Here is an 11,889-nt window from a genome sequence, read left to right on the forward strand (position 1 = left end):
TTGCATGTTTTTTCTGTGTGTTTACATCTTGGCCTTTTCTTGAACTTTCATTGCTTTCACGGTCATAGTTGGAAGTAGCTCATATATCAGCTCAGGGTAACACACTGAATCAGGGATTGTGCATGGATGTTGGAAATATGATTGACCCATTAATGATTTAAATCTGAACAGAAGGAACAAGTGAGTCAGGGAAAGATTTTCTTTAGACATAGTTAATCGTCTAAAATTCGTGTGAGCTTGAAGAAACAGCCCCGATGAGTGTTGGATGATTTCTTCACTTAAAACCTGGGAGGTCCAAACAGAAATCCAGACCATAATGGCAAACCTAGAGAAACAATAGGATGAATGTTTGATGCACAGCGCTGGTGTGGAGTCTACAGCCTCAGACGGTTTCATCAGAGCTGGTCTGGAGTCGGTGCCGTTACAGGATTGCTCAATGGTTGTGTCAGCAGGCAGGAGGCTGGACTGGTCGGGAGGAGTGTTTGAGCTCAGAGCTCAACATCACCGGAGCTCACTCACTCACTCTCTGCCTCTCTCCGAGTGTGAGGCGGTCTCCCCCTCTCTCTCTCTCCCTCTACCTCTCTATCTCTCCCTCTCTCTCCCTCTCTCTCTCTCTGTCTGGGCTCTGGGGGGATCAGGATTTTCTCACCTCACCGACACACACCTCAGAGCCGCGGGCATTCACTCTCCAGGAGGACGCGGTTTGGATTATTACGCAGAACTTTGATTTGCGTCTCAACTCTCGCACGGTTGAAGCATGGAGCGCACTGTGTGCAGTTTGATGTAACCATCCGAGGACGCCTGCTGAACCCGGTCTCTCTCTCTGTGTCCCCGTGCCGTCATGGTGAATCGGTCCATCCGGATGAACTTGCAGTGGGGCAGCCCGGCACCTTGCATCCGCGCCGTGCGGGTCGCGCACAAGCGCCTGGACTCTGACGACCAGCCGCCGGCGAAATGCGCCAGGCTGAGCTCCGAGGCGGGCGACAGCAGCACGCAGGGGCTCCTCGGCACCTCGCCCGGATCCCCGGTCAGCCCCGTACCCCCCAGCCCCTCGGCCACCCACCAGGGACCCTCCCGGATAGGACCGTTCCTGCTTCTACCTCTAGCGGACCGGGAGAGCGTGCACAGCGCCATGAACACCGACACGGGCGACGAGCTGCTGTGCAAGGTATGCGCAATCCCCTCGTCGTTGTGCAATTTCTCTGAATGAATGGTGTTTCAAGACAGCGCGTTGCTCAACAGCCCCGTCTGACATGTCATCGGTATCTCGTCGACTTTTTTTTCCACCACATGTCGCTCTCACGCGAAATGTGTCACACTTTGCGTAATGACAAGTGTTTCTTCACGGGTTGAAATCCTGAACTGTTCGAGGTGCAGTCATTGTTTTCAGTCGGTTTCATATGTGGCCTCTGGTAAAAACACATTAAAGACCCAAGCAGCCCCATCTGATCCGTGCTAAAACAGTTCACCCATAGACTGTGCCAATCCGTGCCACTATCTGGATTCACACTGTCAATCCCTCTCATTTGCATACACGTCACTGCAATACGCCACGCCGTGATAGAAAAATGCAAACATGAGAGGAAAAGGGAAAACTATCCCGATAAGGATCGTTGGGAACCTCAGGGCCCTTGTTGACTTTGCTCGGTAGACCTGCAGGCTCTGGACTGTTGTTGATTATTAAAGTTAATCGCTTCACACTTTGGTGATTCATTTATCATGCTCTTGCAAAAGCAGAATCAAAGCTCATGCGTCTTTTCCTTTTTTAATCTCGCTGCCACATTTGCAAGGTTGTTTCCTTAGATGATCATTAAGCACACACTGACCCATTGCCTCCTCCTCCTCCTCCTCCTCCTCCTCACCCTCCTCTCCCTCTTCTTCTCTATCTTCCTAATTTCCATCCTGCATCCCTGCCCTTCCTCTCCCTCTCCTCCTCCTCCTCCTCCCATCGCTCTCCCAGGTCTTTGATATGTGGGTGTACCAGGAAAAGATCAGAGCCTACGGGATACTACCCGCCCACAAGAATGTGGTCGGCATCAGGGACATCATCCTCGGCGAGTGCAAGGCCTACGTGTTCCTGGACAAAGACTTTGGGGACATGCACACGTTGGTGAAGAGCTGCCGCCGGCTGGACGAGGAGCACGCCTGCAGGCTCTTCCGTCAGGTGGCCCTGGCCGTGGCCCACTGTCACCAGGCCGGGATCGTGCTGGGAGACCTCAAGCTCCGCAAGTTTGTCTTCACCGACGAGAAAAGGTGAGATGTGGGGGAGGCTGGATGTCAGATGTCACCCAGGAACCGGAAAAAAAAGTTTCTCACCACTTGCTTTCCACATCACATTTCTCCAGACCAATTCCCATCCAGCCTTAATAGCATCACTTAACTTTATTTGGATGCTCTCAGACTTGAGTAGTGGGACGTGCACAGAGCCAACATGGCAGCTGATCCACACAGGCCGTGGGTGCAGATAGAGTAGGAGGTTCTGTGCTTGTGGAGGCAGACTGCATTGCTTCCCAGATTTCCGCCCTCTCTGTCTGTCTCCCTTTCCTCACTCTGGATGTGTCTCTTTGTGTGTGCGAGTTTGTGCGTTTGTTTTTTCGCGTGTGTGCATGTGTGAATGTAGTGGGTGGTGGTTTGGCCGAGCTGCTAGACGAGGCTGGTGAGACAATCGTCCCCCTTCTGCGGTCGCATATCTTGGAATATATGTATTACTCATAATTTATTAATAAATAACGTAATAACTGTGCTGCAGAAGAACTGAATTCATCCAACAAGGATTCATTCACAACACAATTTCATCCAGGAAGGCGAGGAATCAAAGAAATATGCTTTGAACTCACACGCAAACACACACACACACACACGCCTTCTCTGCATCTCTGAGCACCGCATTCTGGTCAGGAAGACACACAAAACCCCTGCTTACAAAACTATTTGTCGCCTCTTTGCCCTTGCGTCACTCTTTTTCCTGTAAGGCCCCCCCCCCCCTTCTCCGGCTTTCCAATGGCCCTTTTTCATGGAGATTGTTCAACAGTAACATTCTCCAGCCGCGACCTCTGGCTTTTAAGGGTCACGTTGGATGAACGAGTGCAGACGGCCAGTGAGAGAAGTTTGAAGTTGGTTGTGTCCCTCCAATGGCCATACAGCTGCAGAGGGATGAGTCACAGTGTATATGTGCGGAGGGGAAAAGGAGAAGGGGGGCGGGGGGGGGGGCTGCATAGCTCATTTTCTGTCAGCTCTTCTGTGTGTGTGTGTGAGTGTGAGTGTGAATGTGTGTCTCTGTACATGCATGCTCGTGCTGTTTGTGTGCTGATTGCACATTCAGAGCTTTAAAGCTGTGGTTCATTGCTCGGATGCCTGTAATTCAGTATTCTGTTGGCCGGGAGTGACGGCATTGCAACATTAACGCTGGTGGACTGACCCACAAGACCCACTCGACCCCGGAGAAGACATCTCACTTCTCTTTATCATTCGGTTGGCGACACGCTGTTCTGAAGTGACTGCAAGAACCAAAGCAGCAGATTTTTGATGATAGCATTAAATGGCTGCTTGATATCTGGGGCTTTGTACTTCCCGTTTCCTGAAAATCAGCTTTGTGCACCCTGAGGTTGCTGCTGCCGTCCAATCACAACCAGACTTCTCACACACATCAACATAAAAAAACAAAGTCTCCTCGACATGTTGAGATCCTGCCTGACATCATTTATCCGGTGTCAAATTCACAATCGGGCATCTTTCAAACCAAACAATCCCGCTGTGATGCAACGTCTTGGCCAACAATGCAGCGCGCAAGCCAGTAACTGATAGTCACAACAATTTGACAAATGCTATCTCCATAGACACACACACACACACACACACACACACACACCAAAGTCAGTTTAGGGAAGGTGACTAGCACCGCGAAGCATGCAGAGCTTCACTGGCAGGCCAGCCTTCCCGTGCGTCACTGATGTGGCAACAGCCATTTGAGGGTAATTATGGGATGGCTGGCGCCGCGAGTGTGAGACCCAGGTGCAGATAGCCTCGGCTCGAGAAAGAGAGAGAGAGAGAGAGAGAGGAGGAGAGAAGATATGTACTCTCAACAGAGGGATGAGTCATTCTCTCCACCCCTCTAACTCTCTCTGTTCTGTTTCCTTTTCTGTCTCCATCTCTCTGTCTCCTCTCCTGACTTATCTCCTCTCGCTATCGTGGTGTTTGAATATCAGTCGCCTTCTATCTTGGTCCTTGGTGCTGCCGTTCTTCCCGTCGTCTCTCCGGCTGCTCTATTTATCTCTCTGCGGCCGCTCTGTCTTGATGACTGAAGCCTCTAGCGGGGTCTCCCTCCCCGAAAACATCTCTTTATTTTTGATTAAACATTTAATATCGTCTGTGTGTTGCTGTGGGAAATTAATCACTCTCCAAATTATTCAGCATTTGTCTGACTCCCATTATTCATGTTGCAAGTGTTTGAGTGCTGAATGTCTCGTTCTACCAATACACTGTCACAATCTTAATTGCTCTAGTACTGAACTAGATGTACGTCCTGTCATTAACATGGCTAAATATAGCATTGTGTGTGTGAGAGGAGGAGCGGGGGGGGGCTTGAGTTGTATATGTATGTGTGTGTTTATGTGAGCATGTGTGTGTGCCAGGAAGTCATTGGAAATGTGCTTAGGCAGCTCAGCATCTCAAACAGGACTCACTGCTGTGCACTTCAGTCATAGCAAGTTCACTGTGTGTGTGTGTGTGTGTGTGTGTGTGTGTGTGTGTGTGTTTCATTTATGGGTGTTTGTCCGTCCGTCCATCCGTCTGTCCGCAGCTTAAGGATAAAGGAGATGCTTGTTTTTCCATGATGCAATCAGCGACTTACATTTAACAGATCCCTGAAATGTTTGACAGTGTTAAACAAAGTCACTGATGGAAATAGCACACGTGCAAACACACACACGCACAAATCAGTGGCATATTAAATCAAAGAATGTCCTGTGTGCTGTGCAAGTTGTCTCTAATGGGAACACAGGGAACATCAATTTCAACGTGACATTCAGCAAAAGTGATCTACTTCAGAAATGCAGATTTGCATGAGGTTACGAACACGATGTTCTCACGTGATAAGTTACTGTTCAAGATAACAGATGAAGTCATTGCTGTGGCATCCCTCTCAGCACTCGCACACGCAGGAAGCGGCAGCTGCGTCACAGAGGGACCGAGGCTAAGAGGACAACAAGCTAACAGACATTTCCGATGCTTTTAAAGGTCACGCCAAATCTTCTGACCTTATTGTGTCTTTTCCCTTCACAGGACTCAGGTGAGACTCGAAAGCCTCGAGGACTGTCGCGTCCTGGAAGACCCGAACAACGACTCCATGTCAGACACCCACGGCTGCCCCGCCTACGTCAGCCCGGAGATCCTCAGCGGCTCGGCGCCTTACTCCGGCAAGATGGCTGACATGTGGAGCCTGGGGGTCATGCTGTACACCATGCTGGTTGGCCGCTACCCCTTCCACGACCCAGACCCGGCCACACTGTTTTCCAAAATCCGCAGAGGCCAGTGCTGTTTGCCAGAGGGCTTGTCACCCAAGGCCAAATGTCTGCTCCAGAGCCTTCTGAGGAAAGAACCCTGTGAGAGACTCACGGCAGCCGAGCTGCTCGCCCATCCGTGGTTCCACCAGCCGCCTTCGTCGCAGGAAGGCGTCCCGGGTGAACAGGAAGTGAGCTCGGCGGAACAGATGGTGCCGTCCTTTGACGTGGAAGAGGAGGATGATCTGTTCTGCTGACGGACTTGACTCAGCAGAGCATGGCTAAGGGACCAAAACCAAATGAGGGATTCATCGTTGTTGTTTTTCTTTCCATTGGCACTTTTTAGAAAGTCAGTTGTCTACTGTTGTGTGTACATACACCCTCAAACCTGCGACGAAAACTTACTGTACTGTATTTTGTTGTCGTGTATGTGTTACTTGCTAAGGGCATTGCTCACAATGATCATTCATTGTGTTTCTATGTGTTTTTTTGAAATTATTTGGTGCTAAAAGAAATAACAAGGACTCAAGCTTGCCAGATTATGTTAAGAAAATAATCTCTGTAGGCTACGATGGGTGAATCACAGAGATGTGACTTGTGGCCAACAGTGGTCCCCAACGCCTGGACTCATAAGGCTCCAGAAGGCAGTAGATTAATCCTGAAGGGGGGGGGCGAGGGTATCAGGACGCTGCTCCTCTCACCCTCTGACCGGGCTGGAGGCTGCAGCGGCTGACTCACCGAGCGGCTCGAGGACGGCCTTCACACAAGCCTGACGTCTCACATCAGGCGGGGGACACAGAGTGAGAGGGACGCTCAGCAGCGGACTGATGTGTCACACTCAGCGGGACGCCACGGCGGTGAGTCGCTGCCAATCTGGCAACCTCTCTGCAAACGGAGAGCATTTACAAATCTCACACCATGCACAGAAGGTTGAGAGAGGCCGGGTGTTACTGGTGCAAGACTCATCAGAAAAGTGGGACGAGTTTGTCACACACACAGACACACACACTCAGAAAGTGTGACACTAGGCCGACAGTTAAAACGAAATCCTGAGGCTTTTATTCGAAAGCATGCTCCATACTGAATACTTCAAAAGTGTCACTTAACAGGGTTGAACATTCTAAATGTCACTGTGTCTGCTCTCTGTGCAATTAGACACAAACCTTAACACTAATGCATAAGGTTTAAAAATAAAAGCTGAGAGCAGTTCTGGTATAAAGGCCTCGAGTCATCTTGCCTCAGCAGACGGCGTTTTACAGCAGGATTTACACAGAGAAAGTGAAAATACAGAAAATTGAAGAGGTAGTTCCCACCGGTACAATCGGCCTTTTCTCTACTCGTGTTATTTAAAGAAATATCCAGTTAAAGAAAAACCAAATCAAACATATTACCCCCAAAAGAACGAAGCCATTTGAACCAGTTCACTGCGTTTCTGTTGGAGCATTATTTCAAGCTGTGTTGCTTTAACAGGGCCGAGCTGTGCCGAGTGTTGTGCCTGTATCACTGTGTTTCATAAACTGAACGGCTCTGAATCAGTCACAGTCAGGCGCTGTTTGATGTTGCTTGTCTGATGATGACTCAACGCTCCGGCGTGTCTGCAGAGAATGGTCCTGACCTTGGCAGGAAGAATCTGTTCCGACTGGTTCACCTCTTTAAATGCTACATTTTCTTTCCCTTTCCTCTTTTTTTATTTTTTTCTTTCTGCCGTTGAAAGCTCGGGATCCATGGAGACTAGTCATCGTAGCTAGTGACATGATGCACCACCTTCTAAATGATCTTTTATCTTGGGTTGTGACGGAGGGAGGCAGCGTTTCAGTGATGTTAAGCTTTACTGCAGGTCTGCAGCCAGCTATTTCAATCTGCTACAATAACTTTGACAATGGTACTGAATCTGGCATATCTGAGAAGCGCTGTGCATTCGGATGTTTTGGTCAAGCAGTCGACTAACACCACGTTTCAATAGTTTCTCTCGTCTGCCTGAGATACCGGATTAGAACGGACTTGTGACAATTTGGGTTCTTCCTCGCAGAAAACGTAATTTATGAGGTTTAGGATTTTCATTAGTGAGTCACACGTTCATGTGAGGCGTAGAGTGAATGGACACGGGTGCACAAACTTCGTATTGCACTGTGAATTGTGTATTTGTGACCGAACCTGTGGGCTTTTTATTGGTCCAGACAGGTTACACACAAGAGTTATATTCATTGTATAAAAAGATGTAAATATGTTCTGTATATTTGAAACATGTGTGGAAAAGTTGAATAAAGATCAGTTTTTCATTTTCATACAGATTTTGCCTTTTATTACTGCCATTAGTCTCTCTCTCTCTCTCTCTCTCTCTCTCTCTCTCTCTCTCTCTCTCTCTCTCTCTCTCTCTCTCAAACAGAGACACACACTCAAAGCCTTGCAAACACCTGCGTATTACACAGCTCGACCGCATGCCTCAGAGGTTTCCCTGCAGGAATTCTCCGCACACGTCTCTTCATCACTTTCTCATTTTCCTCGGCGCTTTCAAATCCCCCTTGCGAGTGAAAAAAAACTCTCCCTCGCTCCATTTCTGCCTCCAACCATTTACTCCTCTCTGACCTTTGCGTAATGTAACATTTAACTCCTCAAACACACAAATGTCAATAATGGGTCAGCGTCTTTTCCTGGAATACGTGAGGGAGAGCGAGCGCTTGTTCCTATTTTTTTTTCTTCTTTTTTCTTTAGCCTCAGCTGTAACGGATGGAACTCAAGGTCAACCCATCAAACATTGAACGACCCGCACCATTTAAACTCAAATAAACCTTTAATCCAGTTTTTCTTGTGAATCGCGGTTTGACCTATAAGTGCTTGGCGTGTGTGCCACTCTCTGTGTGTTATGACTACCCTTGGCATGACTGGTCGGGGCTTGCTTAAGCGCTTGGTGTGCGTGTGTACATGCAAATACCTGCCTGCACGTCGGCATTTGTGTGTGTGTTTATGTGCGAGAGGGAACAAAAGAGTCAGATTAGGTGTCAGCAGGGTAGCTGGAGTGCCTCAGCTGCTGGGAGGCTGCCAAGCTGACGATTGCCCAACACGTCAGAGCCCGGGATGACAACAGGGCCCCCAAAAAAGTAGGCTAGTAATGGGTTGAGTAAAAATATCCACTGGACGAGAGATTGATTGTGCAATATTGGTGAGGAAGTATTTACCGGGGGGGGTTCAAGATTTAATGTAAAGAAAATAGTTCAACATTTTCTTTCCAAAAACGAATTCAAACCTTAAATGAAAACTTCCTTGTTTAAACATTCAAACAAACATCAGTGTGATAACAACTACCTACAATTTCTAGAAACCATCTTCTAGAAAAAAGAGATTTTGACGTGTACTTTCACTTTTTAATTTGGTCGTTGTCCCATCTGCTAACATGGAGGAGGCAGGATTTATGGCCTAAACTGAAGTTCAACACACTTTGACTTCACTTCATCTTTATACAACCTACGGTGAAGTCATTGGAAGCTAGTGGCCAGTTGGCTTAGTTAACAAAACAAAAACTGTCTACTGACATCTTTAAAGCAAACACACAAACACTCACACTTTATCTATACTTTGGTCTTTCACAGTGTTGGTATATGTGACCAATCCAAAACATAAGATTCCTTTACATTAGCTGAAGGCTGGAGTGAGGATTACAGCAGATAGTTTCGTGGTGAGCAGTAAATGGAGGTGAGGTGTTGAGAAACAGAGTCTTTGTGTGATCTCATCCTGTCTCCTGCCCACAAGTATAAACTATTTCTCCTTCCTTGTAATCCGGTATCGTTGAAATTTCCCTGCCACGTACGCCTTTAAATAACACACTTGACAAACTTCCTCATGACGTGGTGGGTGTTACACACAACCCAGTGTCATTACATATTTCCCTGATCCTCCGTGACCTCACTTGATAAAACAGATATGACACATGTGTTGTGCTAAAGCCACCAATGACACAGGAAGGAATTTGAACTTCTCTGATAAAAGACAGTGTTGTTGGTTTCTGATTTTCCATGTGGCCCATGCAGGGGGAAAAAAATCCAAACAAGGAAGCAAAGAGGCAGAAGTGAGATTTGACAGATTTGACACCTGCTCCCGTCTCCACTGAGACGATGTTTGGTTTTGTGCTTCTTCCTGGAACTCGCTGGCACAGCCGAGCGCTCCACTGATGCAATGGAAAACAGCCTCCTCTGTATAAATGACTCTTTGACCTGATTTATTTCAAAATACAAATCCCCGGAGGAATCCCAGTTATTGTGTTGATCATAGTTGAGTGGGGAGACTGGACGCTTGTAACGAGGTTGGTATTTTCTGCTGCTATCTTAAATCACAAAGGCATACCTGGAATTCATATGCAACAAGTCATATTCTGAGCTCTACCTCCACCTTGTGGAGGTACAGTGAACTGCAGCTTTGCATCAGATATGTGCTGCACAGAAACAGTTGCATCACTGTAACAGTCATTTTTTAAGTCTGTAAAGGAAAGAGATAAACAACCGATAACCATTTCAAATAAAAAAATCAAGACTGACTGACAAGACATGTTTTTTGCTATAAACCAACCAAAGAATGGAATGGAGTGCCCAGTTTGTTTTTTGTTAACATTCACCGTTTCTGTCCCTGAGGCCTACTTTGAATTATATATTATATTTCAATTCCATACACTTGTGAAGACAATTTTTTAAATTATGAAACCTATATCGTTTACATCCATGTTTACTGGCTTTCTCTTTGGCTTTGTTGGCACTTCCTTATTCAGTATCTCCACCTGTCGATCACTGTTTCATCTTCATTTAACCACAGGAATGAAGGAATGTGCGTCGTGTCGTTCTACTGCTGCACATGCACAAAAGTAAACAACACCAGGATCTACTCATACCATCACTGCTCTATAGCCAGCCACGTGCACAGACATTTTGGGGGGCAGGTGCTCAAACCAAAAAAAAGGGCACCCCATCGCAGAAGTTATTTATAATACTAATAAATAAATAAAAAACACAGTAGGATATTTTCAACTTATATATATTTTTTAACAAACTAACTCAAATTATCAATTTGAATAATTAAATAGGCAAAAACAGACCAAAAAAAAGCTATATTGAATAACCAAATAATTCGTTAGGGTTAGGGTAAGTGATGTGATTATTGGTTACTGATTCTCTCTCATTTGTTTTACTAGTTGATGGCCTGATCCAAGATAAAAGAGAGCTGCTACCCTGAGCTGCAGTTCCCCGTCCTTCTGCTTTTGGAGTCTCTCTTTTCTTGGCATTATGCGGCAAATTTTGCAAATGAGATTAATCAATGTTGTGCATAATAATCAAGAGTGACATACATTATCTGTATAAAGCTGACAACACAGTACACACATTTTTTTTTACTGTTTTCTGACTGAGTTGAATCATAGCAGCATTACACTAGTAATATACCACAATATACCTCACCAGACTGTCATCTAGCTCAACTTAAGACCTACCTTTCATTTCAATAATTACGATTTTAAATGAAACAAAACTAGTGAACTTGTCCAATTTGTAGAACAGTAAAACTGCCTTTAAATTATCTATCCGTCTGCCTGCCTGCCTGCCTGTCTGTCTGTCTGTCTGTATCTCTGTCCCTCTCTCTCTTCAGTAAATATGACAAACGTCAGTAAACAGCTGGACAAGGCTTTGAAATCGTAAAGTTTTTTGTTTGTTTATTTTTTAGGAAACGTCGGACCACTTGCGACGTAATGTTGTGGTAAATTTATCACCAAACAACGTCGGGGGATTGCACAAACACCGTCATTACCTGTTTGTCTGATGCTGCGGGCAGTGTTGTGCAACTTCACACCTCTCATGAACTAGTTCAAAGTTCAGTTCATACAAGTAAACAAGGTATGGCCTGCCCCTTTAAGGAAAGTTTGTAGTGTGGGACGTAGTGCACCTGGGCATTGTGGGAAAAGACGCTAAAAGTGTGTGTATAACAAGAAGTGACGGTTCACCTAGAGGTGATGCGAGTGTTGCTCCTGTTGTAGATCCGAGAAATAAAGTGGCCACATTCCAAGTGAAGAAACATCTCCTCCTTCTTATTCACAGAGCGGTCCGGACGGCTGGTTACCGGCCAGACAGCGAGCCAAGATAACCAGTGACAGGGGCGGCTCCAGGTACAGAGACATAGGAGACTGATTCATCATGACGTGACACATGCAATGTAAAACAATACATTAACGTCACACCATCATCCTCTAACCCCGGGACGCACCGGAGGTAGCCTGGATGCCAGACGAACTTAGCCCCGCCCACAACATTTTGGTCGGGCAGTTCGGTCTGGAGTCGCTCCATTGGGAAAAAATTATGGGGCGTGTTTCAACTGACCAGGAAGTAAAATTCCTCTTCGCTCAATTGGATAGACCTAC

The 11,889-nt window shown here is 46.6% G+C and overlaps 1 protein-coding gene across 1 annotated transcript; it reads left to right on the forward strand.

The window, feature by feature from the left end:
* Positions 1–330: 330 nt before the first annotated feature.
* Positions 331–7,783, forward strand: trib1 (tribbles pseudokinase 1). Its single transcript, XM_053446980.1, has 3 exons — positions 331–1,168; positions 1,961–2,253; positions 5,281–7,783. Exons 1-3 carry the CDS (start codon positions 842–844, stop codon positions 5,753–5,755), a joined length of 1,095 nt encoding a protein of 364 aa, XP_053302955.1. The 5' UTR covers positions 331–841; the 3' UTR covers positions 5,756–7,783.
* The last annotated feature ends 4,106 nt before the right edge of the window (positions 7,784–11,889 follow it).

Source organism: Pleuronectes platessa, chromosome 18 (genome assembly GCF_947347685.1).
Source record: "Pleuronectes platessa chromosome 18, fPlePla1.1, whole genome shotgun sequence".
NCBI classification, from domain to species: domain Eukaryota; kingdom Metazoa; phylum Chordata; class Actinopteri; order Pleuronectiformes; family Pleuronectidae; genus Pleuronectes; species Pleuronectes platessa.

Bases quoted from the DNA above. Each gene is read 5' to 3' on its own strand.
- trib1 (XM_053446980.1), top strand. From the start codon at position 842: ATGGTGAATCGGTCCATCCGGATGAACTTGCAGTGGGGCAGCCCGGCA. The intron at 1,169-1,960 runs GTATGCGCAATC...TCGCTCTCCCAG, and splicing joins GCGACGAGCTGCTGTGCAAG to GTCTTTGATATGTGGGTGTA. The intron at 2,254-5,280 runs GTGAGATGTGGG...TTCCCTTCACAG, and splicing joins GTCTTCACCGACGAGAAAAG to GACTCAGGTGAGACTCGAAA.